Source organism: Lichtheimia ornata (assembly GCF_029851405.1).
Source record: "Lichtheimia ornata isolate CBS 291.66 chromosome Unknown scaffold00056, whole genome shotgun sequence".
In the NCBI taxonomy this organism is placed as follows: domain Eukaryota; kingdom Fungi; phylum Mucoromycota; class Mucoromycetes; order Mucorales; family Lichtheimiaceae; genus Lichtheimia; species Lichtheimia ornata.
Genome location: NW_026695376.1, coordinates 130,365 through 156,479, shown reverse-complemented (window position 1 = coordinate 156,479; position 26,115 = coordinate 130,365). Strand labels below are relative to the sequence as shown.

The following is a 26,115-nucleotide window of genomic DNA, read 5'->3' as shown; positions in this document are numbered from 1 at the left end:
GAGAGAATGCAACGACCTTTCTATGATTCCATTCCCTTTCCAAACACTCCACCGCCACCATCAATACAACCACCACAACCAAATACACCATCCAAACGACGATCATGGTTGACAGCACTTGTTCTATTACTACTTACCATACTCACCATCGGCTTATACTACTTTTTGTTCCATCGATCTCATTATCTTTATGATCATTTACCATGTCGACACGATGACGAGGCTTTGGTACTATTTGACCTACGCACCAACTTCAACAACCGTGGATGGGGTAATGCTGCTGATAAAGCCGACTTTGATGGTTTGGGTAATTATTACGACTTGGTGCATCAAGAACAACCACACACCATGAAGATTGGGACATTGGATTTCTGCTTGCAAGTGGGTGAGCGAGTAGATAACCTTGTGCCATGGTCATCATCATCCGAAAAAACAACTTTGATACTCAACGAGGTTGATCCATCACTTTACCTTGGAGCGGTCTATTTACTTGTGGCAGCAAACCATGGTCCTCTTCCCAGCATCAAGATCACAGCTCACTATCACGACAATGACACACCTTTTGGAATCGACCATACGACCGATTTAAGTGTGCCAGACTGGCAAGCTGGACACCTGCATCAAATCCGCCACATGCATATGCCTTGTACAGCCAACACAGGTGCAACGGCTGCCATGTATGCAGTACCCATCTATGTTGATCCCTCTCGATCGCTACGTGCATTGTCATTACCCAACAACAAAAGATTACATATTTTTGGAGCAACAGGCATTACAGTGCCATCATCATGGTCAAGCCAAGAAACGGGCTCAAGTATCCGAATCATTGATGCTCAAGCAACATTCGACAACATGGTCAAGGTGAGGGTGCATAATGTGGGTACCAAACCAGTTGGCCCTTTTCGCGTACACATTGAACAACATGGATACAAAACGGTTCAAGTTTTGGCACCTGGTCATTGGACTCATGTTGTTTTGGCTTGTCAACCGCCTGGTGAAAGACATATGACGCTAAGGGTGCATGCTGGTGGCCAAGTGGCTACTTTTCCGGTTGAGTTTCCAAGGTAAGAAAAAGGGCATGAGATATCACATGCATGAAGACTTTTAACACTTATACATTATATAGCACTATTGATAAGCATGAAGCACCACAATGGTTACAAGATGCCAAGTTTGGGATCTTTTTTCACTGGGGTGTCTATTCGGTACCTGCATGGGCCCCTGTTGGCCAAGAATACAGCGAATGGTATTGGTGGCAGATGAACAACCCGAATGATCCAACCTACGCCTATCATCGCGATACTTTTGGTGAAGATTTCAATTACGATGACTTTGTACACGCACAAGGATTGGCAAACAAGCTCAATACCACATCATGGCTTGAATTGGTGGATGATGCTCATGCACGCTATTTTGTATTCACAACCAAGCACCATGATGGATTTGCATTATGGGATACCCATACCACCGATCGATCCATTGTGAACCTTGGCCCCAAACGTGATATTGTCAATGAGCTGATTACTGCTGCTCGTCATGATTTTCCACATTTGAAAACCGGGCTTTATTGTAAGGATGAAAAAAGGGGGATGGCATAAGGCAGGATGGAAACGTTAAACGGGTTCTTTCTTTTAGTCTCCTTGCCGGAATGGTATCATCCACAATTTGATGGCAGTGACAAAGGCTGGTCTGGTGGTCCACCCCGCAATCCTTATACTGGCAAAGAGATCCCGTATACTGGCTATAGACCAATCCAGGACTTTGTCAATGAACTACAAGTACCACAAGCGCTGGAGCTTATTGATAACTATCAACCTGATATCTTTTGGTGTGATCAAGGTGGCTTCAACAATTCAACAATATGGCAAGAACACTATTTTGCAAAGTATCCAGAGGTAGCTGTCAATGATCGATGCGGCAACGAGTTTTCCGATTTTTCTACAGTGGAGTATCATCGCTCCTCGGCTACTTCAAATCGCTTTTGGGAAGCAACACGCGGCGTGGATCCTTATTCATTTGGTTACAACCGTGCCACGCCTCTTGACAAGTATGCATCACCTTTGGAATTGCTGGTTGAGCTTGTGGATGTGGTTGCTACAGGTGGAAACCTGTTGTTGAATGTGGGACCCGATGAAACTGGAAGGGTGCCAGAGCCTATGACATCCACATTAAGGGATATGGGACATTGGATTGCACCTCGAGCTGAAGCCATTTTTAATACAACTCTTTATTGGTTGGCTCCAAATGGACAAGACATGGATCATGGCGTCCGATTGAGATTTACTGTTGGCCAGCAACAATCATTGTACATGTTTGTCATTGTGGATGGTGATAATGGGGAGTTACCAAAAGAGTTGGTGGTAGATGTTCCATTACCACTACCCCTTGCACGCATCGTCTCTCTTCCACATCGATATCCTGTCACTTGGTCTATCAATACAAAAGGACGCTTGGTGATCTATAATATCAAAGATGATGATACGGGAGGAGATGAACACAACATTTGGCTCTTTCAGCTTATCACTGCTAATCCACCTTTACCTTGGTCACAGTAGTAGACTTTGTCAATTGTTGCTTAGCCATTCATGTAGCATAAAACAATAAAGGTGTATTCTTCAACTTGCATGTAGCGCGTCGTGTTGAATTTGCGTATGAGGAACGTTTAAATCATGGCACTTTTGTTCAGCTTGCATTATGTAGATGCTATTACGAGGGCTTCGAATAAAAATAACATGAAGGAGAAAATACAAATACAAAATCACGTGATCCACCAAAATCGAAAAACAAAAAGATGATTCCAGCTATTGGAGCTGGTTGTTGTTATCATGTAATCCGAGCTGCCAGATTCGAACTAGCGACCTAAAGATGGCAGTACACTACAGTCTTCCGCTCTACCAACTGAGCTAAGCTCGGTTCTGATTCCTGAATCTTGAGTTACATAGTAGCCCGGTCAACTTCCTAATTTGGAAAGTGAACGAAATCACGCCAAAAATCATATCATTGTAAAGTAGAGATGATAAGGAATGTAATGCTTGTATTGAAATCATGATTGGGAAGGTGAACGGGGAGCAATTTTAGCTAAAGGGTGATTGTTCATAGTGTTTCATGCTCAGCCGATACTGCGATCGCTCTGGAGAAGGTGTCGGCGACTCAATTTACGTGTAGGTTCCATCAACCTTGCGTTCCAAGTCAACCCAAACGTTGTCCCTTTCCCTCATCCCTCGTTACAATTTACACGTTCGACTGCTTTGCTGTGCAGAATCTTGTCATTTGAAGAATAACGCGCAATACAAGCAATGGCTGAACAGCTGCCCATCCGATTCCAACAGCTTGCCCAGGTAAGAGATTTCGTCGTGGGTGGTTGTTGCATGTCGCCAAGTTCGCCAAGCCCTTTACTGATGACATTATGATAGCTGCAAGCATTAGGCGTTAATGCAGCGAGCGTTGGGTTCCAAACACTTACCTTGGAGTCTGAACGATTTGTGTGTGTACGTGAACAAGTGAATGGCCAAAACCAAGTGGTTATTATCGACCTTGCCAACAACAATGACATGATGCGACGCCCTATCACCGCCGAATCAGTGATAACACATCCAACCACCAAGATTATTGCCTTGAGAGGTAAATAGTGGATATCATGTATTTGAACAGGGCGAAATTGACATTCTATATTGTATATGCATATAGCACAACGCCAACTTCAAGTGTTCAATCTCGAGACGAAGACCAAAATGAGCTCTCACCTTATGCACGACGACATCACCTTTTGGAAATGGATTGACTTGAAGACAATTGGTATCGTGACGGGAACAGCTGTGTACCATTGGTCGGTGGATAATGGCTCGGCTCCAGTCAAGGTGTTTGATCGACATGCCAACCTGGCAGGATGTCAAATCATCAACTATCGCACATCAAGCGAAGGCAACTGGATGGTGTTGATTGGTATCTCGTCACAACAAGGAAGTGTAGTGGGATCCATGCAACTATATTCTCGAGAACGTGGTGTCAGTCAGCCTATTGAAGGTCATGCTGCTGCTTTTGCCGAAATACAACTTGAAGACGCCCCTCAGCCTACCAAATTATTCGCCTTTTGTGTACGCACTGTCACTGGAAATGCCAAGGTAAGCATTCGTAGATCATACTACATACGCATGATGGAAGATACTTATATGCAAGTCTTAGTTGCAAATCATTGAAGTTGATCACCCAGACAACAATCCTCCATTCCCAAAGAAGGCGCCTGAAATGTTCTTTGCTCCTGAAAACCCAGCCGATTTCCCCGTAGCCATGCAAGTTGGCAAGCGCTTTGGTGTCGTTTATGTGCTCACCAAGATGGGCTTCATCCATATCTACGACCTTGAAACCGGCATTTGTATCTTTGTGAATCGTATCAGTGACGACACTGTTTTTATTGCTACCGATCAACCATCCACCTCTGGTGTTGTGGCAATCAACAAGAAAGGACAAGTAAGAGTGGAAAAAGCAAATGATACAAGGGGACATTGCAATTTTCCTAAGCTTGATGAATAGGTCTTATCTGTCACTCTTGATGAAAATACGGTGGTGCCTTACATTGTGAACAAGCTTGGCAACACTGAATTGGCACTAAAGCTCGCTGGTCGTGGAGGTCTTGCTGGTGCCGATGATTTATGCGTGAGCCGTTTCAATCAACTCTTTTCCTCTGGTGCATACATTGATGCTGCTAAGCTTGCTGCCAATTCACCAAGAGTAAGTGCTGCTTGATGATAATGCTATTAACAAGGTTTACTTACCTATATATATGTATATATAGGGTATCTTGCGTACACCAGACACGATTGAACGATTTCGACAACTTCCTAGTATGCCCAATCAATTGTCTCCCATCCTGCAGTACTTTGGCATGCTACTTGAGAAGGGTGGATTGAATCGATATGAATCCCTTGAAATGGCCAAGCCCATTCTCTTGCAGAACCGTAAGCCTTTGCTAGAGAAATGGCTCAAGGACGACAAACTCGAATGCAGCGAGGAGCTTGGTGACTTTGTCAAGCAATATGACTCCAAGTTGGCATTATCCGTTTATTTGCGTGCCAATGTTCCCAACAAGGTCGTCTTGTGCTTTGCTGAAAACCGCCAATACGACAAGATTGTTGCTTATGCAAAGACAGTTGGATACACGCCCGATTACAACTCGCTCTTGTACAACATTGCTCGCACCGACCCTGATAGCACGGTGGCATTTGCAAATGCATTGATTAATGATGAAACTGGACCTTTGATTGATGCTGAAAAGGTAAATTTTTCTATTCTTGCTTATATATGGAATACAATGCTAATGAGAGATTTTAGGTGGTCGATGTATTGATGTCTCAGAATATGCTTCAGCAAGCCACGTCTTTCCTTTTGGACTATCTCAAAGAAAATCGACCCGAACACGCCAACCTCCAGACACGTGTCATTGAGATGAACTTGATCCATGCACCTCAAGTTGCTGATGCCATTTTTGGTACGGGAATGCTCACACATTATGATCGTGTTGCTGTTGGTACACTTTGTGAAAAGGCTGGCCTCTATCAACGAGTAAGTAACCCACTTGCACCTGATAAGCATGATTCTAACCACGTTTTGCATAGGCACTTGAGCACTATACTGATATTCACGATATCAGACGCATTATCCCATATACTCAAACCATGAATCCCGAGTGGCTCGTCAATTACTTTGGTACCTTGTCAGTGGATCAAACTTTGGAGTGCTTGAAAGAGATGCTTTCCCACAACCTGCGTCAAAACCTTCAAGTCGTAGTACAAGTGGCGATCAAGTATTCCGACCAATTGCAGCCTAACAACTTGGTGGAGCTCTTTGAGAATTTCAAGAGCAACGAAGGCGAGTATTATCAGAATTTACACATATAACAAGGCGTCTAACAACGTATGTATATAGGCATGTACTATTACTTGGGCTCCATTGTCAACGTTAGCCAGGATCCTTTGGTGCACTTTAAGTACATCCAAGCAGCATGTCGCACCGGCAATATTCGTGAGGCTGAGCGTATTTGTCGCGAGAGCAACTATTATGATGCTGAGAAGGTCAAAAACTTCCTCAAGGTAATGTTAACTACAGCATATGTATTTGATTGCTTTATTGACACAACGAATAGGAAGCAAGACTCAGTGATCAGTTGCCGTTGATTATTGTGTGCGATCGATTCGGATTTGTGCATGATCTCGTGTTATACTTGTATCACAACAACCTTCAAAACTTCATCGAAGTATACGTGCAAAAAGTCAACCCGGCGCGTACGCCTGAGGTTGTTGGTGGATTGTTGGATGTCGGATGCGATGAGGATGTTATCAAGAATCTGCTCATGTCCGTCAAGGGTGATTTGGATGTGGGAAAATTGTGCGAAGAGGTGGAGCAGCGCAACAGACTCAAGCTCCTCTTGCCATGGCTCAATATGCGTACAACCGAAGGATCCACTGACAAAGAAGTCTACAATGCTTTGGCCAAGATTTACATTGATACCAACAACAACCCTGAACCATTCCTCAAGGAGAACGAGGTGAGTGAGATGGGAATGAGGAATGAGGATATGGAGTTGACACGATGATTTTACTAGTACTATGAACCACGAACGATTGGCAAGCATTGTGAAAAGAGAGACCCCTATCTTGCATACATTTGTTACGAGAAGGGCCAATGCGACTATGAGCTGATCCATATTACAAGCGAGAATGCCATGTTCAAGCACCAAGCTCGCTATCTTGTTCGTCGTCGTGATGCAGCATTATGGCAACATGTATTGCAAGAGAACAATGAAAATCGACGTGAATTGATCGATCAGGTATATACATGGAGTTGCATGATTCATGCACAAATGTTAATTGTCTTTGTTACACAATAGATTGTCGCCACCGCCTTACCCGAATGCACCGACCCAGAGGATGTTTCAATCACCGTCAAGGCATTCATGGCTGCTGATCTCCCCAACGAGTTGATTGAGCTCTTGGAGCGTATTGTGCTTGAAGACAGTGCCTTTAATGACAACAAGACTCTGCAAAACCTCTTAATCTTTACTGCTGTCAAGGTAATACAAATCTCTGCATGCTTACAGAAAGAGATAAGGGTTCATTAACGATGCATATTATAGGCTGATCCAAGCAAGGTGATGGATTACATCGAGCGTTTGGATAACTTTGATGCTCCTGATGTGGCTGAAGTGTGTCTTGGCGAAGGATTGTATGAAGAGGCATTTGCTATCTACAAGAAGTACAATGTCAATGGCAGTGCCGTCAGCGTATTGATTGACAAGATCGAAGACCTTGACCGTGCTTATGAATTTGCCGATTTATGCGATCAAGCTGATGTGTGGAGCAAGCTTGCCAAGGCCCAACTCGATCATATGCATATCAAAGAGTCGATTGGTAAGGAAACTACGATACCCTATGCACGCATGTCATACTCATGTGACCATTTTTAGACTCGTACATCCGTGCTCAAGATACATCCAACTATATGGAAGTGACTCGCTATGCAGAAATGAACGACAAGTATGATGACCTTGTGCGCTACTTGCAATTGGCACGCAAGCAAGCCCGTGAACCATACATTGAGACCGAGTTGTTGTATGCATACGCCAAGACGGAGCGGTTGTCAGATTTGGAAGATTTTATTTCAGCACCCAACATTGCACATGTGCAAGATGTTGGTGATCGATGTTTCCAGGCACACATGTTAGAGGCAGCCAAAATCTTGTACAGCAGCATCTCGAATTATGCCAGCCTAGCAACGACCCTCGTCCATCTCAAGGATTACTCTGGTGCTGTTGATTGTGCACGCAAGGCCAATAGTACGAAGGTGTGGAAGGAAGTGAATGTGGTGTGCATTGAGCAACATGAGTTCCGCCTCGCACAAATTTGTGGTCTCAACATCATCGTCCATGCGGAGGAGTTGGAGCAAGTGATCAAGACGTACGAGCGTAATGGATTCTTTGAGCAGCTCATCACATTGTTGGAGAATGGCCTCAATTTGGAACGTGCACACATGGGCATGTTTACAGAGCTCTCGGTCTTGTATTCCAAATACGCCCCTGAAAAGATGATGGAGCACTTGAAGGTGTACATTTCCCGCATCAACATCCCCAAAGTCATCCGAGCATGCAATGATACCCATCTTTGGCGTGAGCTTGTATTCCTTTATGTCCATTATGACGAATTCGACAATGCAGCCCTTGTCATGATGGAGCATGCTGCTGTGTCATGGGAGCATTCGGCATTTAAGGATATCATCGTCAAGGTCTCGAATGTTGAGTTGTATTACAAGTCTTTGCGCTTCTATCTCAACGAACAACCCATGCTCCTCAACGATTTACTTGCTGTCATGATCCCTCGTATCAACCACACTCGTGTTGTACAACTGTTTGAAAAATCTGACAACATCCCATTGATCCAACCCTATCTTACATCGGTTCAACACGTAAGAAAAAGTAAACCTCAATATCATAGGCCATCCAAGATCTCATTTTTCTCTTCTTTTTCTTAGACCAACAACAAGGCCGTCAATAGTGCATTGAACGAGCTCTTTATTGAGGAAGAAGATTATGTCTCGCTACGTGATTCGATTGATCAACATGGCAATATTGACCAGCTTGAGATTGCCAAGAGACTTGAAAAGCACGAATTACTCGAGTTCCGCCGTATTGCTGCTCATTTGTACAAAAAGAACCGTAGATGGCGTCAATCTATTGCCTTGTCTAAGCAGGATCGTTTGTTCAAGGATGCCATGGAAACCGCTGCTGAATCACGCGATAAGGAAGTGACCGAGGAATTGCTCCGTTATTTCATTGAAGTCGGTAAACGAGAATGCTTTGCAGCCATGCTGTATACCTGTTACGACTTGCTTCGTCCCGATGTGGTGTTTGAATTGGCTTGGCGACATAATCTCAAGAACTTTGCTATGCCCTACATGATCAATCTGTTGCATGAGCAATATCACAGAGTATGTATTTTATCCGCTGTCCAATTTCTACTTTATTCACATGGTTCTCTTTTCTAGATTCAATCTTTGGGTACTGATGTGGATGACTTGAAGGCTAGAGTGGAGAAACAAGGACAACAACAAGAAGGTAAGATCAAAGTGAGATGGGGTTCATGATAGATAGGAATCCTAAAATGACGTTTACATATATATAGCCCAAGCAGGACCCGCTATAGGAGCACCTATCGGCAATCCACTTATGCTTCCCGCCGCACCCACTGGTATGACCATGGCTTCTTCTCCATCTTTTGGTGGCATGTAAAAGAATCCCTTTATGAACTAGATGTTGTATGAATCGCAAAATTGAATATAATTGATAATCCATATCACGTGACTTTCTTAATAATGTATGGTGTACCTTGGTGGAGATCAACGGAGCAACGGTTGTTATCCATGGCCCACCACCACAGCAACAAAAAATTACGGTTGCTATGCCTTCATGGCATGGGTCAAAATGCCGTTCTCTTTAGCAAGAAATCAGCAGCTTTATTCCGTGGAACAGAAGATTGGATCGAGAAGGGTACATTGGATGGGGAAGAGATTGGGAACTCGCTTGCTGACATTCATGCATAGTCTACGTCAATGCACCGCATGCAGTCCTTGATCCCGAGTATGCCACGATCGGTGAGCGACACACAAGAGCAGATCAGGGTGTTTCCGATGGTATGTCTATAGCTGTAGTTGGCCATGGATGATTGTAGTATGCTCACATTGAATATAGAGATGCGTCCTTATTGTTGGTGGTTCCACGATAGCTATGTACCATTAACGGCAGATGGATACTTTTACGGCTTCCAAGAAACTTTGGCGTACATTGCATCGATTCTTTCCGAAAAAGTAAGCCGAACCGTGCGAACCTCTATGTTAGGATTACTCATCATGCACTGTTAACAGGGACCCTTTGATGGGATCTTTGGATTTTCTCAAGGTACGTAGTACTAGGGATTTAGGAAAGAGAGATGGATAGTGGAAATCTAATAACGTTATGTGTAGGTGCCTGTTTAGCTGCCATGCTTGCTCATGTATTGGAAAAGCCATCATCATTATCAGCGTCATTGAACCATCCTCCACTACGATTTGTCATTTTTTCAGGAGGATTTATTCCCACACAAAAAGCGACAAGGAAAGAGCTGTTCACTTCATTGACAACACCATTAACTACACCCAGCTTGCATCTCATTGGGCAAGTCGATACCATCATTGCACCCGAAAGAATGGAAGCATTGTCCCGTGCTTTTAGGAAACCTTTTGTATATCGTCATCCAGGAGGGTAAGTGCCTTTATTCCTTTTCCTATGTCATGGAATGGCTACCAATACGCATTTGTATATGAAGGCATTTTGTACCAACGACATCTTCAGCGAGAAAAGACTTAGAACGCTTCATACAACATATACAAGAGCAACATTTACTATCCAACAAAATATAATCACATCCTTTGGCATCCATATAATAAAAAGAGAGACATGCAATGCTCATCATTAACGAACTCTTATTTCCGTTTCATATGTGGATATCACCACGACATGTGTATTTGATACAAACGGTATGAAAATGGTCTTGTCGGGCCCAAATGCATCAAGAGCATATATAATGATCTCTCTTTTTACACATTGCTTTTGACACTCTTATCATCCTATATAAATACCCTGTAGTAACGTATCAATAAACATCGTCAAAGCGTCCATATTCTATCTTTATTTCGCAAAACAAAAGATAAAGCATCCTGTACGGTGTAAAAGAAGGATGCCAATTTCAGATCACGTTGTCGTTATCGTATGGCTGATTAGATCAGTGGCCAATGATATAACTTTTGGTGTTGCTATGATAAGTGATGATCTTTTATTGCTAAGGATGTTCACGATATATATATGTTCAATGTATGGATTCTATGAATGATGTGGAAGATGCTAGTAAAGGGCTTCTAGCAATTGCCAGCATCAAAAGGAAAAGGGTTCTAGAAGGAACGAGCAAAAGCTAGGTCACGTGGTCACATGACCTACGACAATACCCCCTCCCGAAAATCTTGGTCGCCCTCGACCAACACGGAAGCAATAGTATTGGCAGCATCGGTAAGTTGGCGCCAACGTGCTCTTGTAGCAGTGGGATCGTACCATGTGTCAGGATTACCATCGGCCTTGTTGATATGAATGGGACGTAAACGATCAGTGTGCACCCAAGACTTGTGTGCTTCACCATTCATGCTGTGTAACTTGTAGATATCCGTGTCAAGGTTACGTTCAGCAATCTTGTAAGGACCACGCCAATTGTATTCCAAGCCAAACTTGTTTTCGTGTCGTAATAAGACAAAGTCGCCAACCGAATAAACTTGCTTCTTGGTGAGCCGTCCCATTGAGCCTTGTCTTTTTCACGATCCTTTTGCATCCTTGTAATAGCTTGAGCACGAGCATCACGTAAGGAACGAAGTGTGGGGAGTCGACTTGAAACATGTGCTTGGGGATCATCTTGTGGTTCATCAGCAGTAATAAGAGGACGCAATGGATCACCAGGTAACCCCCAGGGTCTTGACCATACACCATGAAAAAATGGACTCATTTGTGTCGTTCGATGTTTGCGAATGCGGCATGCAAACAAAGCGGTGTCAAGAAAATCATCCCAGCGATGTATTTCACCATGCACATGCCCGTAACATGGATTTGAGTATCCCATTGGTACGTTCAACCTTGCCATTTGAACGAGGATGGAAAGCCGAAGTCAAGTTGTGTTTGGCTTTAAGTCGACCAAGGTAGTAATCCAAGAACTTGCCCATAAAATTAGCGCCACGATCGGTTACGATTTCATCAGGACAGCCAAAACGCATAACAATTTCCTCGTGAATGAACTTGGCAATGGCTTCACTGGTTGCATCAGGAACAGCACGAGCAATAGGCCAATTTGTCGTGTAGTCAACAGCAACGAGTATCCAACGATTACCACTTGTGGTAGTAGGTAATTCTCAATAAAGTCAAATGCCAACGAGAAAAAGCAGGCGGGATTTCGGTCAAATGCATAGGTGCATGATGATTATTGCGGTCAGCACCAGCAGCCAATTGACATTGTGAACATTGGGCAATCCATTCTTGAATGTCTTGTTTCATGTTGGGCCACCACCAACGTTTACGCACCAAATCCTGCATAGTGGTCATTCCAGGGTGTCCAAAAGCCTTGTGGATTTCTTGTACAATGTCAGCACGCCGAGAGAACATTGCAAAGCGGACTTCTTGAAGAGTGTTGTTCACCTTGACCTTGCGAAAAACCATATCATTACGCACCACAAATTGTTCACGATGCTTGCGTAACAAATCAGCATAAGATGATGGCCACTTTTCTTCGGGACGCAAGTAGAACTTTGGCCAATCGGATTCTTGAATTGCGCGTGTTGCATAAAGATACTCAGGCTCCATATCCGATTCATTGGTAAGACAATGAGCACCATCACGTCGAGAAAGGATATCAGGTACATGATTGTCTTTGCCAGGCTTGTATTGGATATCGGGATCCTCCCAGCTCCATTTCCAGCAATCCATCGAGTCAAACGAGGTGTGGGCTTGCGTTGAGACCTGAAATACTTGAGTGGATGATGATCCGTACACACCCCTTCAACCAGAGCGACCTTCAATGAAACATCTCCAAGAACGTAACGCATGCAAGATACCCAGCAGCTCTCTTTCTTGTGCGGGATAATTGCGCTTCCGCTGACGAAAGCTTCTTGGATTCAAAGCCAAGGGATGCAATTCACCATCGTCACCTTCTTGCAAAAGAACAGCGCCAACACCAAAATCGGATGCATCCGTTTCGATCACAAAGGGCCTTGCTGCATTGGGTGGTACCAAGGTGGGTGCTTGAATCATGCGTGACTGAATCTCTTCGAATGCCGATTGACACTCAGGTGTCATTCAATCAAACGCGTCTTTTGCTCCCACTTCCCTTTGTCAAGTCCGTGAGTGGTGCAGCAATCGTTGAGAAGCCACGAATAGATCGCCTATAATGAGACGCTTCAAACCGATAAACTGCCGCACCTCTTGAACATTGGTGGGAATGGGCCTCTTAGATCGCCTTGACCTTGGACTTGGATAATAAGGATACCTTGAGCACTCGCGGGAAGCCGACAAACTCCAATTAAATCTTGTTGAACTCGCACTTCTTGAGATTGGCGTATAGCTTATGGGCTCGCAAACGATCCAGCACCAATCGAACATGCTTGAAATGGTCTTCTTTGGTACGGCTGAAGGCTGAGATGTCGTCAGGTAAACCAGGGCAAACTTGTCGAGGAAATCACCAAGGATTGAATTCATCATCTTTTGGAAAGTAGGTGGAGCATTCGTCAATCAAAGGGAGCACTTTCATTGCCATGCACCGTATCTTGTGTTGAAGGCCGTTTTTGGAACATCTTCAGGTCGGATTCGTACTTGATGGTAACCACTCTTGAGGTCGATGCTGGAGAAAAATCGTTTTACAAGACGTTCGAGACATTCATCAATTCGTGGTAAGGGATGGGCATTGCGACGTGTCACTGCATTGAGAGCGCGATAATCGATACAGAGTCTCATTGAACCATCTTTCTTGCGGACAAACAGAACTGGTGCACCCCATGGAGAGTTACTTGGTTCAATCAATCCCAAGGTTTGGAGTTCAGCCAATTGACGCCGTAATTCATCCAGCTCGAGAGGACTCATCTTGAAAGGATGCCGATTGATGGTTTGTACATCTTCAATGCCTCGATAAATAATGCGATCTGGAGGTAAGCCTGGTAGTTCGTTTCGGAAGACATCAGCGTATTCATGAACCAAAGTATCAAAGGTGCCATCGTATTTGTCGATCTTGTCAGCCGTATAGAACAAATACATCTCGCTGATAGCCTTGGTGCGTGACAATCGTTGCATCTCGCGATGACTGAGAAGATAAGCCAAATCAGGAATCTGCCGTTTGCGACTTGGAGTCAAGATATGGGTGTGGTTGCCTTGTTTGATCTGCCAGGTGTCGTGTCGCCAATCTGGTATCGGTTGTACATGCTTGAACCAATCTCTGCCAAGGATGATGTCAAATTTGGTATCAAACACATACGCCTTCCATGGATGGGTGTAGCCGTCAGCCATTGAAAGATCAAAAGATACGAGTGACTTGATCGCCATAGTATGTCCACCAGCTGTTTCAACCTCTCGTCCTTGGACCAAGTGATGCGTCATGTGCTTGCAAATACGTGGTGAAATGTAAGATGTACTAGCACCAGTATCGAGCAAAACAGTAACAGGTGTTCCATTGCAGACCATTGAATACAAGGGCAAATCAGATTCCTTTATTGCGTTGAGTTCCTTCAAATGATTGACATCCAAATCTAGCTCAGGTGTCGGGTTGACATTTCCAAAATCGGGTTCCTCCGGTGACTAAATGAGCCGGCCTTCAGGTACTGTTGATAGTGGTGGTTGCATTCCGGTGATGCCGGTTGATTGATGTTTGTGGCGCGACGATGACTCCTTTTACATACGTCGCGCTCTTTGCCTTTTAAATGCTGTTTGTTGCCAGGTCGTTGAGAAGCAGGTCGATAACGCCATTCACCAGGTAAGTTGATGGGCAAGAACGTTGTAGATGACCAAGGCCTCCACAATTGTAGCAACGAGGTGGTTCTTTATCACATGCGGTTGTCACGACGACTGAAGGTTCTGGTGTGCGCCAATCATTACGTCGATATCTTTGTTTAGCCGTTAATTCAAATCCAGGTATTCAACATCCCGAGATGGTTGTCGTGGAGGTTCAGCCCGGCTGGCCCGGTCGGCAGCATTTGGTGTAACGATGACATGGCCTTCGTAGGCAACGATTTTCCGCCAGAGTGAAGTGGTCGAACATCAGGTAAGATAGACTTGAACGTCAAAGCCAACTTCGTACAAACGTATCCCAAAGCCATCAGTCATGGCGGAATTTTCGAGCCAAAGGCGGAAGTTGTTCGTATATTCTTCAACGGTGCCAGTTTGTGTCAATGGAAGCCAATCGATCACGTGCGGTCTGAGCCAAGAGCCTTGCGAGGTCGAATGTCTGGAGTACCAGCCAGAACTAATCCATGTGCTTGCATCATGTCCAATTAATTTCTTGTGCCGCCACCATGGCCAGTACTTCCTCAGCAAGATTGATGTATATTGACTCGGTCAACTTCATCCATTCCAGTCACATCACATGCACGTTAGACAGATCGTAACCAGCTTCGTAGCAGGGTTCTTGTTCCATGGTGTAAGTGTCCGGTTCTCGTAGCTTGGGTCTAAACATTGGGCCTCTTTTGGTTTCCTGGTTCTACAGTTGGGTCAATGCAGTCAAAATAGCCGTATCCGTCTTGTCCTTGTTAACTCGAACGCCAATTTTGTCCTTGTCGTTGTTTCGTCAATAACGCCTGCACAACGGTTGTCGATTTGTAACTTGAGATTCGTCGTCAGATAATTCAATAGTTCCGGGATTGGGTCTGATATTTTGAAAGTTCGATTGTTCAAAGGCGATGGATGATTAAAAGTCATCAGCTACCAATTGTCGTTATCGTATTGATTGTAGATCAAAAATAACGATATAACTTTTGCGTTGCTAAATATAAGTGATGATCTTTATTGCTAAGGATGTTCACGATATATATGTTCAATGGTGATTTCATAACGATGTTGATGCCAGTAAAGGGCTTCAGAAGAACGGTTGTATCAAAAGCAGCGCGTCTTAGAAGGAACGAGCAAAAGCTAGGTCACGTGGTCACATGACCTACGACAACGTGATCCACCAAAATCCGAAAACAAAAAGATGATTCCAGCTATTGAAGCTGGTTGTTGTGATCATGTTATCCGAGCTGCCAGATTCGAACTAGCGACCTAAAGATGGCAGTACACTACAGTCTTCCGCTCTACCAACTGAGCTAAGCTCGGTTCTGATTCCTGAATCTCGATTTACATGATAGGCCACAAAATTTCCATATACAAAAGGTCATCCTAGAGCAACGGGAGAAATTGTATACGGCAGCGGAGAGGTTATGGAAGATGAATAAAGATTTACTATGTTGATTGGGAGGGCCATTGTGTCTCAATTTCAAACGTACTACAATTGGGGCGGAGTAGAGCAAGCTTGGTTACAGCTATCTTCCATGTAAGTGAACCTCATTGTATGCGTTGTTATGTATTCTATGTATCAATGCAATTGCCCATATGTTTAGTAATGTTATTCAAAAAGAAATGGCACATTTATTATGGTAAATTTCATTGTAGTGGGTCAAGGTGAAAAGCGTATACACGTGATTTAAAGAGACAGCCACAGCAAGCGGGCAGGTTCCACCGGGGTTGGAAATTTATGTATCTTGTACACTTATATTGTTTCTCTCTCTCTTTTTTCCCTTCTTCTTGCTTGAGAATCACGCACGGAGACATCACCTTTCGCGGAAACAAGTAGCAACACTTGATCGTCGTTTGTTCTATTCACTTGATCGCATTGCGTCGAGCTTGGTGCTGAGATTGGTTCATTCAATAACGCCCATTGTCCTTTCCTTTTGCTGAATAAGAAAAAAAAAGAAGTGAGCTCAGACAAGTTGTCTTATGCCGAACAACAACATTGATCTTACGCCACCGTGATTATTTCAGGTTCTTTATGCAGCCAAACTCTGATAAGCAACCATTGCCGTCATCCACCATGAACGATAATAATACAAGAACACCCGGGAATGGACAAGCCGTATTACGAATTCCTATCAACATCAGTGGGCTTGAGCAGCAGCAGACGACAACAACCACCCGAGCTGACGATTTGAATGCACAAGGAAGACCAAAACGAAAACAAGTAAAGAATGCTTGTGGTAAGTTTGGGAAAGAAAGGAAGAAGAAAAAGGGTTCAAGTACTGATTGATTATCCTATACTAGTCAACTGCCAAAAAGCATGTAAAAAGTGTGATGATGGACGACCCTGTCAGCGCTGTATCCGATATAACTTGCAAGATACATGTGTGAATTCGATGCGAAAGGAGAGGAGAAAGGGTGTCAAACGAGGACCTTATAAGAAACGTGGTAAGGATAAGCGGCTTGGGAGTGGTAATAAAGGTGGACTATGTGTTGACATGTTTTGTGTGTGTGTCATTGTTAGGGGATGAGGGTGGATCATCCACAGGATATGATCTCCCAGTTGGATCATCTTATTCGAGTCATCCACCCATGGCGCAGTATACACCTTATGCAACTATGGCTTTCCAGGAAGCATTGAATGGCCAACCTGCCCCATCTCAATTCATGGCACCTTATACAAATCCACCGACGATGCATCCAGGATACAATCACATGTTGTCTTATCAAGCTGTCATGTCGATGATATCACCCGGATCAACCTCCAACATGTATCATCCATCATCCTCTTACTACTATCAGCAACCAGCAGCAACAGCAGCAGCACCAGAGAATGGCAAAGACAATCATCCACAACAACAAAGTTCTACCACAGCATCCTCCATAACGACATCCGATGGTGATCAAGATGATGAGACTTCCAAGCTCAACTTGTTATCCCAATTATGTACTGCAGCATTGGATCGTTTATCGCAAACGAATGATCAACAGGAAGGGGAAGCTACTCATAATCCATCCAATAATAATAATGGCACTGCAAAAGACAATCAATAAACATCCAACTTGCTTACTTCCCTTCTACTACTTACACTTGTGGAAGAAAAAACTCAGCTGGTCTTTGTTTCTCTCCTCTTTTGCACATACGCACACACACACACACACACTACTCTCTCACTCTTCCAATGGAGCCATCGAATGAACCTCCTCTTGACGCGTCAGTAATTCCACCAGAGGTATTTGCTTAATGGATAGGAGGAACCAGTGTCATGGGGTGCACGCATTCATTCTTATCCCATGGAGTAGCCTCGTTCAGTTTTGCTTCGATCAGGGTCATCGTCAAGGATAGAACACCGTCAACGCTTGCATAGCTGGTTGGAAGATCATGTCCAACGTAACTATAGGGATGATTCATTATACAGAGTTCACTTTTTACTTATCAGCATCAATAGGATGCGACCATGACCAACCCTCCAATCATACCTTGTCATCCCCTGGTGTCCATGATGAAGAAAACGACGTTTTTGATGCTCCACAATCAGGTGTGAATGACAACAACAACAACAGCAACAACAATCATGGCAGTAGTCGAGGTGCATGTGACAATCAATCATCCCATGGATCTTCTTTATTTGACTCGGGCAATGATGGATCACAACAACAACAACAACGAATATCATTATCAGAAACAAAGAACCATGCCCACAGCTCCCATTCGCGACAAAGCATCGATGATCTATTAAGCGATGAGGGAGATCCATGTAACAGCAAAAAAAGTCATACAGCACCAGCATCAGTATCAACACCAACACCACCTGCTGTTCCTGATCGAGAGGATGATGATGCTGACACAGTCCAGTATAGCCCAAACAGCACACCACGTGAAGAACAAGACGACGATGCTTCAACCATTCCTTATAATCCAACCAGCCCTTCCACACACAACGATGATGAAGTTAATGCTGTTCCTTGTAATCCTATTCATTCAACCACGAGCAAACATGATCAACCAGCAATGCAACAACCCACTCCACTTTTGCAAACCAAGACATCAACACCTCCACCAACATCGCTTTTTGATTCTTTTGACGACGATGATCTTTTTGACGATGAGGACACTAACGATATCAATATCAATCACCACCAACAACAACAGCAAAACAATCATATCCAAGGGATCGCATGTTCACCCAACAGTGGTAGTTTGAATCTTTCTGATTTGGAAGAGGAAGAGGAAGGAGATCAATCATCCAGGAAGAAGCTATCACAACAACCATTGCAACGATTCTTTTCAGTGACAACAAACAATTCACCCTTATCACCATCATCATTATCCTTTATACCCATGTTGAACAATCATCAAGGTGAGTGTGTCGCTGGATGTGTGTGAGTGTGTGGTAATTCAAAAAGGAGACAACTCATCTTTTTTTTCTATGATAAAGATAACACGCTACGACGAAAGAGTACTGAAGATGATATTTTCTCATCCATGTCTTCTTTATCGACTGCAAAGAGCTTTTCCAGCAACAACAACAGCCCAATGTCTTCTCGTCAATATCCAACATCACTCGCATTCACACCTTCACCTTTTGCCAAAAAGACAATCGATCACCCCATTATTCATACGATACCAACAACATCAACATCCCCCTCCTATTCCTCATCCTCCTCCTCTTTACGTCCACATCGATATGGTCTCAGCAGGCGATCTCGAGGACAACAGCCATCGTTATTTGATGTATCCAAAGGACTTGAGCAATCTACTTCACAATCCACTTGTCCTGGGCGAAAAAAGACACGATTAGGCTTAAGACCACCACCACCTTCATCACAAAAATAGCCCTCAATTTTAGTACTCTTGGAAGTAAAAAAAGATCTCTCACGTGAGACACTCAAAATCCATGCTGTCGTGTGTCCTTGTCTCTTTCTCCGCTTTTTCTTGACTCTTTTCAACCTTTCTCACCACTTACAACACCACACTCACACATACAACACACACAATACAACACAACAATGGCAGTTTCACTATTAGCCTACGTGATCACCTTTTTCGTGTTTCTATGCAATTACGCTCTGACATTGACTGCCACAGTGATACCCAAATGGTACAAACGGTCATGACAGCAAACACACAGAATGCCAAGCTTATTCCAATATCGTATAGGTTGTCGTTTGTTGCACCCATGCCTCTGTATATGGAAACGGATTATGGTCTCTTTAGGCTTTGTAGAAGGTAACGTCTACGTTTATGGCCTATTGCTCGATTTTTAATGCTGCTGGTTCGTATAGCTTTACGCGGGATTGTCGGCCATTTCCATCCGACGATCAAGGAGACTGTAGCGAAGGTAAAAATATGGTTTACAAGACGAGTAGAATCCTTTTTATACTCATGTCTCTAGTTTTATAGATGGCTTTTGTGAATTATGGTAAGAGAGATCTATTCGTATTGTATAGGAGGGATGATTAAATGGTGGATCACCTATTCTAGGCGAGCGGCAGCAGCAGGCATGGTCCTTGCAGCTATCCTTGGCGGATTAACGATTGTAGCGTTACTTGGTGTCATGTGCAGCAATCGACGAAAGCGAGCAAGAGCATGGATGACTCTCTCTGGACTCTTTGTACTTCATGCATTACCACAAGCGTTCGCAATGGGCATCATGGCCTATTTATTCAATACCAGCGCTACATTCTACGTTGGCACTCGATACAACATGTCCTTTATCCTTGGTACCATTAGTTGGTGTCTTAGTATCTTTCTAGCTGCTATTCTTGCTCTTGTCGCCATCCTCAGTCCTCCAGAATATGCATACCAACCCATTCATTAGGTAGCCAACAACAACCTTTTTGTTTTATTGAATAATACCAAAGAGTTTCAATGCATTTCTACCCATGATATCAGTGACTTTTTCTTGATCCAATCCTGCATGTCGTATAGCCTCCAAATTACTATCGACCGACATCCATCGAGATGACTTGCTTTTCTCAAGGGGAGGGAAGAAGGGATGATCTGTACCAAATAAAAGTCGATCTGTACCTGCAAGATCAGCCGCTGCTTTGACGCCTGTTGAATGATAAATGACGGCATCATAATACAACATTTTGAGATAGTGGGAAGGTGGATGTTGTAATCGGTTGGCTACTGCTGGATCATGCGCTACACACGAATCAAGTCGGCCTGCCAAGAAAGGGAGTGTGCCACCCGCATGGGCAAGAAGGATCTTGAGATTAGGTACCTTGTCCAGGACGCCCGCTAAAATCAATTGGGTCACTGCATACGTGGTTTCAAATGGAAAACCTAATGCAAGGGCAACTGCATGGCCATTATTGTGATGGTTACTTGATGGAAGATTCACGCCATAATGAGGATGAAGGAAGATCACCAATTGATGACGTGCCAAGACTTCATAGAGAGGTAGCAACGCTGGGTCATCTAATCCACGTCCTTGACATCCAGCTGTGCCCATAATCACGCCTCGAAGATGGGGCAAGTGTGTCGCCACGTACTCAACCTCCGCAATGGATGCATCAATCGATGATAAGGGTAACGTTGCCATCCCAAAAAGTTGTCGTTTAGCGTTTCCTTGTTGACAATAGGTCTCCATGGCTTCATTCAATCGACGAGCACAGTGGGCGGTCTCCTTAGTATCAGGTAAGAAATCAAGCCATGGATTCGCCAGGCTCACCACCGAAATATCAATGTCATGTTGTTCCATAAACGCAAGCTTCTCACGCACATCATAATAAGCAGGTCCAACAGGTCGTCCATGCTTGGTCGTTACACCCTTGTCCTCATCTGGAAGGATCACCAACCGCTCGTCTTGGCCTTCTTGTAATGGAGGAAGAATACGTGGCACTTGAGACCGTTCTCGTAACATATCAAGGTACTCGGGTAGATAGATATGGGTATGCACATCGACAATCACATTGTCTCTAGACTTTGGTGTAAGTACATGTGTACATGTTTTCTTGGATAGGGAAAACGTTTACCTCGTCATTTTTCTTGATTGATAAAAGGTAAAGAGAAAGAAAGAAAAGAAACGTGGGAGATAACATATACACTTTTTATATAGTTACGCGTCATGCAAATCATGCAGAGTTTATTTACACATACTTTTACTACTACCACTACTACTAGAGCTAGGCAAACAAACTTAAACTTGTCCATCCCATATCTCGATCTTCCCATTCTACACCATGTAATTGAATAAAAAGGCCACCACCACCATCTTGATCATTGAACTTGTATTCTATCCAGCATGGTAAATGGGTCTTGCCGCCTCCTCCTTTACGATCAGGTTCACCCAACTGACTAACAATCTCATGTCCTCGTGTATCCTTTGTAAAGTCAAATGGGTACGCGTTGCCGACAAAAGGCTGAAATCCATCCCGTGTTTTTCCATTGTAGATATCAATGCTGTCCAATACAAGCGACTTGTCGACGTCGTCCTTTTTCTGTACAAAGCAAAAGCTGATCCCGAGCGATTTGTAGGAGTAATAAGTGCAATCAGAAAAGCGTTTCACGAGGAGTTCTGAAAGTGGTTGATGGTCGGTTGGAATCACAGTGTGCAGCCATGCTTGAATGGAAGGATCGTCAGGCGAACAACCTAAAAGTTTGTGTGCAGGAAACAAAGGTGGGCTGATAGGCATTGGAAATGAGAGGAGGAGGAGAGGAGGCGTAAAAAAAGAGTCCCCGATCACCCTTTATTATTGTGGGCATGAAGGATACATATCCACCACACGTAATTCATTATCTTTTATCAGGGCATATTGACGCATAGGAAAGATTTGGTCGTTGTGTCCTGCACCTGGGCAATTACTGTATAATACATATTCACGGCTTGATGGTTCTATTGGATAATAGTGTTATTAGTCACTTGTCTTTTTATCCCCCTCCATGATGTACTCTTACGTTCAGCACAGAATAAATCAAGCACAGTGTCACGCTCGGATCCTTGATGAATCTCAGTCTCTTGTTCAGTCAATAGGCGATTGACCAATTCATCCTGATGAGGAAGCTAAAACCACCCATGTATTAGAATTAACGATAGAGTGATGGATGTTACAACTTACTTTGCGTAAAAGCGAAATGGCGTTACACATGAGAGACTCTTGCTTTCGAATACTCGAGAGGAGGGTGGTCACTGAACATTTACCGATCCTATAAAAGCCATCAGATTTGATACTAGAAAATAACCCATTCATCTTACCTTAGTTGATGCCATGGAAATTCTACCGTGATGGATCCTAATTCTTGCATGCCTTGAACAACTGTATGCACACGTCGAGCAACAGGGTGCGAGACCAAGGTATCATAGGCAATCAATGCCACCGTTGGTAGAAGCCTAAATGTCGATTATTATCTCATCCCATGATCAAAAACAAGCGATAATACAACGTACATGCCAAAGACTTCATGAATGGACAGCGTCTCTAAGTAATGAAGTGCCTATGGTATGGATGCGTCGTTAGCTTTCTCATCCACGACGAGTATACACACCTACCTTTTCACCTTCAGCGTACACATCAAACAATGGTTTTTGTCGAGATGCAGGTATCCGTGGAGAGCTCTAAGAGTTGTTTTATTAGATCATCAAAGTCGACGCAACGTCCCATCATGGAGCTTTACCTTCCACAATTCTTGCCATATGTTCCTTGGATCAGCCATACGAGCACTTAGTTGTCCTTTTTGTTCATCCTCAGCATCTTGTATCCAATCTTTGGGAGAATGCCATCGAACAAAATCTTCCAATATAGCATGTGGATTGGCTGCCTTGAATGCTTGCATATCTTGTAATACATAAAGTCAATCATCAAGTAGATCAAAAGTAAAACCCACACGCTTACCTGAATACAGCTGAGCTGATTGTAATTTTGCACGCATCTGTGTGGCATCTTCGGATGTTCCCAAACGTTCAAATACATCTGCTTGCTGCTTGACCATATCTTCCGTCATAAATCCACCGTCCTTGTAGAGGGCATTCGTTAGATGATATGTAGAGAGGGCTGCTAATCCCATTCATTCACCTTACCTGCGTCTCTGGAATCCACATGGGCTCATTTGTCTTTAAAAGTTTCAATGTTGGATGTTGGTGTTTACAACCTTCGGATGCATCAGGATCGGTGATTTGGTACAAGTGATCATTTGAACTTGCTTTCTCCAAGTGCGGTCGTCGTGTTGAATCAGAGTAATTTAGGCGGACAAATGATTCAGACATGGAACGAGGATGGGCCACTTCAGAGACATCTGATAAGGATGAGGAATGCGATGCCGCCGTCTTATCCGACACAGTAGTGATGGGCGTGGATTTGCGAGACGCTGATTTGGGAGGAATGTCATCATCATCATCCACGAAATCTTCCAATGGATCGAAAAACATATCGCCATCACTCATCTCTCCATCGTCATGACTCATCCCTTTATGTGTACTCTTGAAAGAAAAAAAATCAATTGGAATGGGCATTGTATGGATGGGATAGTTGTATTTGCTTACCTCAGTAGGTGTAGAGGATGACGTTTCATTATCATCAGGATCCACGAGTTTCTCCAAAAACAAGTTGAATTTATCTAAGGCGCTATCGGACGCCGATTGTTCTGGACGCTCAAGATCATCAAACAGCTTGGATACATGTTGTCGTTTGGGGATCGTCGGCGTGTCGGAAGTGGCCTTGCTAATGCCGTCACGTATGCATCGTTCAATACAACAATTGATCATGGCGAGTTTTTGATGAAGCTAGAAACATGACTTTAATAAACCTCATTGATTTCTCCCGTTGATAAGGATAACATACCAAATTGTATCTTAGATCAACCCCACATACGTCATTGTCATTGTCCGATCCATAGAGTGAAGTATCCACATTGGGGATGGGCGTCGCATGTTCCCAGTGTGAGCGAAGTTGACGTAATACTTGAGCCCATAAACTTCTGAGTAATTCAATGGGTGAGGTGCCTGGTGTTCTTGCAGGATCCGATAAAACATGCAAAGCGTAAAAGAGCAAATTCCAAAAGAATGACTTGTAGGGTACAGATGTCCCATGTTGTAAGCGTAGACCAAGTGCGCTCGCTGAATAGAGTTGCCGTTTTTCATCCACATGGTCACCACTTTGTTGTGTTTCATGCTTTCCATTCTGCTCAAAGATGGCTTCAAGGATATCCATGATCGAATCGGTCCTTGTTCCGGATACTGAATTCCTTTTGTTGACGTTGTTGTTGTTCTTGTTGTTGCTGCTGCTGCTGGTACCGCCTCTTTCTTTGCGTCCAGGACCCATAGCATGGAATAAATTACGTACAAGTCCACTCTCGCCTCGTCGTAGATCATCACCACCACTTTGATTGCTTGCATCATAAGGTTGAAGATAATCATGGTTGCCAGGATCCCGTATCCATGACGATATCAGATTGTCCAAAAGCATTGATAAAAACGATCGTTGTTGTGAAGGAGGAGCACTTTCGCATGACAAGAACCAATGTTGTGATGTGATCAAATTCATGTTGCTTTGAACAGTGGTGTCGAGATAGGTGGATTGGGGTGCAAGTGGAAATAGCGTCTTGAGAGATAATCCTCTGAGTGGATCATTGTAGGACCCAAATGGGAGAGAAGGGGTTGTCGTATTGGTCCATCCATCCAATGTCTTCCAATTCTCATCAAACCAGTTTTTGCAAGTGTATGTGAATGCGCCTGCTACATGGCATTCCCTCTCATCCTCTGTAGGAGCAAGGACACCTAATGATCATCATATCATGCATGATCAGTCAAGTGGATGATGACCATAAACGCTCATGCTTTCTTACCACAATCTTCGTAAAAGGTATCCATTTTTTGTGCAAATAGCTGATACAAGCCATCCAATCGAATGTGTTGTGATGAAAGTGGATAGGTAACGGATGTATTGAATCGAAATTCCATATTGTACAAGGAGTCATGGGGATCGATGGTGTGCAAGAGGTATCCAATATACATTCCTTGTCGTTCCTGACCCACTGGCACAAAGACGGGTACGGTGCATTTCACTTCTTGAATAGCGAGGGCACATGCTGATAAGAGTATCTTAGCTTGGGGCAATTCCACTGTGGATCTCGCTTGCGAAAAGAGCCTTGTCTTTAGTGAATCTTGAGCGGGTGTCAATACAAAGAGTCTATCGAGCCCAGTTGAACGATGTAGCGGGTGGATATCTTGGCCCATATGGCAAAAATCCGCATAAGCCAAAGAGTCATGATGGGTATCATAGCGTTGTCGAGATATAGACGGATGATATGAGTAGGTCAGATTGTAGGTCTCATCGCCAATGGAGAGTAATTCACTACGCGAGGAAGTGGTGGTGTCGTCGTTGTTGTTGTTGCTGGATCGAGTGTCGTTAAAGATGCCGTGATTGCCGTCCTTGATACCCCACGAAGCAAAGATTTCAGCAATGGCGGTGCTGAGACGCTCAAAGTTGGACACTGAAGTATAGTCAACGAACTCGAATAGTTCTTCGCTGCTGCTACAAGTGGAGCTCTGTCTTCGCTTTGGTTCCATGTGAAACACCAACACACA

General features: G+C 43.8%; 13 protein-coding genes and 2 non-coding genes across 15 annotated transcripts; 6 read left to right on the top strand and 9 right to left on the bottom strand.

The window, feature by feature from the left end:
• Positions 1 to 6: 6 nt before the first annotated feature.
• O0I10_009548 (uncharacterized protein) lies at positions 7 to 2,555 on the top strand (the record flags this gene model as incomplete). The annotated part of the gene is made up of 3 exons (XM_058489536.1): positions 7 to 1,064; positions 1,127 to 1,569; positions 1,636 to 2,555. The coding sequence occupies 3 exons, from the start codon at positions 7 to 9 to the stop codon at positions 2,553 to 2,555; spliced, it is 2,421 nt and encodes an 806-aa protein (XP_058339738.1).
• A 276-nt stretch (positions 2,556 to 2,831) lies between these two features.
• O0I10_009547 lies at positions 2,832 to 2,913 on the bottom strand. Its single transcript has one exon. It is a non-coding gene; the product is annotated as a tRNA-Tyr (tRNA).
• Positions 2,914 to 3,296: 383 nt separating this feature from the next.
• O0I10_009546 (uncharacterized protein) lies at positions 3,297 to 9,277 on the top strand (the record flags this gene model as incomplete). The annotated part of the gene is made up of 17 exons (XM_058489535.1): positions 3,297 to 3,338; positions 3,414 to 3,621; positions 3,688 to 4,121; positions 4,183 to 4,467; positions 4,531 to 4,728; positions 4,793 to 5,272; positions 5,329 to 5,559; positions 5,613 to 5,865; positions 5,923 to 6,086; positions 6,140 to 6,541; positions 6,599 to 6,823; positions 6,884 to 7,066; positions 7,130 to 7,403; positions 7,460 to 8,454; positions 8,521 to 8,976; positions 9,034 to 9,103; positions 9,171 to 9,277. 17 exons carry the CDS (start codon positions 3,297 to 3,299, stop codon positions 9,275 to 9,277), a joined length of 5,007 nt encoding a protein of 1,668 aa, XP_058339737.1.
• Positions 9,278 to 9,459: 182 nt separating this feature from the next.
• On the top strand, positions 9,460 to 10,443 carry O0I10_009545 (uncharacterized protein; the record flags this gene model as incomplete). The annotated part of the gene is made up of 6 exons (XM_058489534.1): positions 9,460 to 9,535; positions 9,589 to 9,678; positions 9,737 to 9,852; positions 9,910 to 9,943; positions 10,009 to 10,285; positions 10,350 to 10,443. 6 exons carry the CDS (start codon positions 9,460 to 9,462, stop codon positions 10,441 to 10,443), a joined length of 687 nt encoding a protein of 228 aa, XP_058339736.1.
• A 570-nt stretch (positions 10,444 to 11,013) lies between these two features.
• On the bottom strand, positions 11,014 to 11,367 carry O0I10_009544 (uncharacterized protein; the record flags this gene model as incomplete). Its single annotated transcript, XM_058489533.1, has 1 exon — positions 11,014 to 11,367. One exon carries the CDS (start codon positions 11,365 to 11,367, stop codon positions 11,014 to 11,016), a length of 354 nt encoding a protein of 117 aa, XP_058339735.1.
• Positions 11,368 to 12,613: 1,246 nt separating this feature from the next.
• O0I10_009543 (uncharacterized protein) lies at positions 12,614 to 12,910 on the bottom strand (the record flags this gene model as incomplete). Its single annotated transcript, XM_058489532.1, has 1 exon — positions 12,614 to 12,910. The coding sequence occupies one exon, from the start codon at positions 12,908 to 12,910 to the stop codon at positions 12,614 to 12,616; it is 297 nt and encodes a 98-aa protein (XP_058339734.1).
• A 36-nt stretch (positions 12,911 to 12,946) lies between these two features.
• On the bottom strand, positions 12,947 to 13,312 carry O0I10_009542 (uncharacterized protein; the record flags this gene model as incomplete). Its single annotated transcript, XM_058489531.1, has 1 exon — positions 12,947 to 13,312. The coding sequence occupies one exon, from the start codon at positions 13,310 to 13,312 to the stop codon at positions 12,947 to 12,949; it is 366 nt and encodes a 121-aa protein (XP_058339733.1).
• A 1,204-nt stretch (positions 13,313 to 14,516) lies between these two features.
• Positions 14,517 to 15,514, bottom strand: O0I10_009540 (uncharacterized protein; the record flags this gene model as incomplete). Its single annotated transcript, XM_058489530.1, has 2 exons — positions 14,517 to 14,703; positions 15,351 to 15,514. The coding sequence occupies 2 exons, from the start codon at positions 15,512 to 15,514 to the stop codon at positions 14,517 to 14,519; spliced, it is 351 nt and encodes a 116-aa protein (XP_058339732.1).
• Positions 15,515 to 15,825: 311 nt separating this feature from the next.
• O0I10_009539 lies at positions 15,826 to 15,907 on the bottom strand. Its single transcript has one exon. It is a non-coding gene; the product is annotated as a tRNA-Tyr (tRNA).
• Positions 15,908 to 16,619: 712 nt separating this feature from the next.
• O0I10_009538 (uncharacterized protein) lies at positions 16,620 to 17,638 on the top strand (the record flags this gene model as incomplete). Its single annotated transcript, XM_058489529.1, has 3 exons — positions 16,620 to 16,824; positions 16,889 to 17,032; positions 17,109 to 17,638. 3 exons carry the CDS (start codon positions 16,620 to 16,622, stop codon positions 17,636 to 17,638), a joined length of 879 nt encoding a protein of 292 aa, XP_058339731.1.
• A 128-nt stretch (positions 17,639 to 17,766) lies between these two features.
• O0I10_009537 (uncharacterized protein) lies at positions 17,767 to 19,421 on the top strand (the record flags this gene model as incomplete). The annotated part of the gene is made up of 4 exons (XM_058489528.1): positions 17,767 to 17,817; positions 17,888 to 17,975; positions 18,034 to 18,945; positions 19,024 to 19,421. 4 exons carry the CDS (start codon positions 17,767 to 17,769, stop codon positions 19,419 to 19,421), a joined length of 1,449 nt encoding a protein of 482 aa, XP_058339730.1.
• A 173-nt stretch (positions 19,422 to 19,594) lies between these two features.
• On the top strand, positions 19,595 to 20,406 carry O0I10_009536 (uncharacterized protein; the record flags this gene model as incomplete). Its single annotated transcript, XM_058489527.1, has 5 exons — positions 19,595 to 19,686; positions 19,746 to 19,814; positions 19,871 to 19,926; positions 19,989 to 20,007; positions 20,070 to 20,406. The coding sequence occupies 5 exons, from the start codon at positions 19,595 to 19,597 to the stop codon at positions 20,404 to 20,406; spliced, it is 573 nt and encodes a 190-aa protein (XP_058339729.1).
• A 24-nt stretch (positions 20,407 to 20,430) lies between these two features.
• On the bottom strand, positions 20,431 to 21,576 carry O0I10_009535 (uncharacterized protein; the record flags this gene model as incomplete). The annotated part of the gene is made up of 2 exons (XM_058489526.1): positions 20,431 to 21,511; positions 21,569 to 21,576. The coding sequence occupies 2 exons, from the start codon at positions 21,574 to 21,576 to the stop codon at positions 20,431 to 20,433; spliced, it is 1,089 nt and encodes a 362-aa protein (XP_058339728.1).
• Positions 21,577 to 21,718: 142 nt separating this feature from the next.
• Positions 21,719 to 22,228, bottom strand: O0I10_009534 (uncharacterized protein; the record flags this gene model as incomplete). Its single annotated transcript, XM_058489525.1, has 1 exon — positions 21,719 to 22,228. The coding sequence occupies one exon, from the start codon at positions 22,226 to 22,228 to the stop codon at positions 21,719 to 21,721; it is 510 nt and encodes a 169-aa protein (XP_058339727.1).
• A 57-nt stretch (positions 22,229 to 22,285) lies between these two features.
• On the bottom strand, positions 22,286 to 26,097 carry O0I10_009533 (uncharacterized protein; the record flags this gene model as incomplete). Its single annotated transcript, XM_058489524.1, has 12 exons — positions 22,286 to 22,428; positions 22,491 to 22,596; positions 22,652 to 22,739; positions 22,789 to 22,923; positions 22,981 to 23,027; positions 23,083 to 23,148; positions 23,208 to 23,368; positions 23,426 to 23,546; positions 23,611 to 24,009; positions 24,073 to 24,312; positions 24,371 to 25,305; positions 25,374 to 26,097. 12 exons carry the CDS (start codon positions 26,095 to 26,097, stop codon positions 22,286 to 22,288), a joined length of 3,165 nt encoding a protein of 1,054 aa, XP_058339726.1.
• Between the last annotated feature and the right edge of the window lie 18 nt (positions 26,098 to 26,115).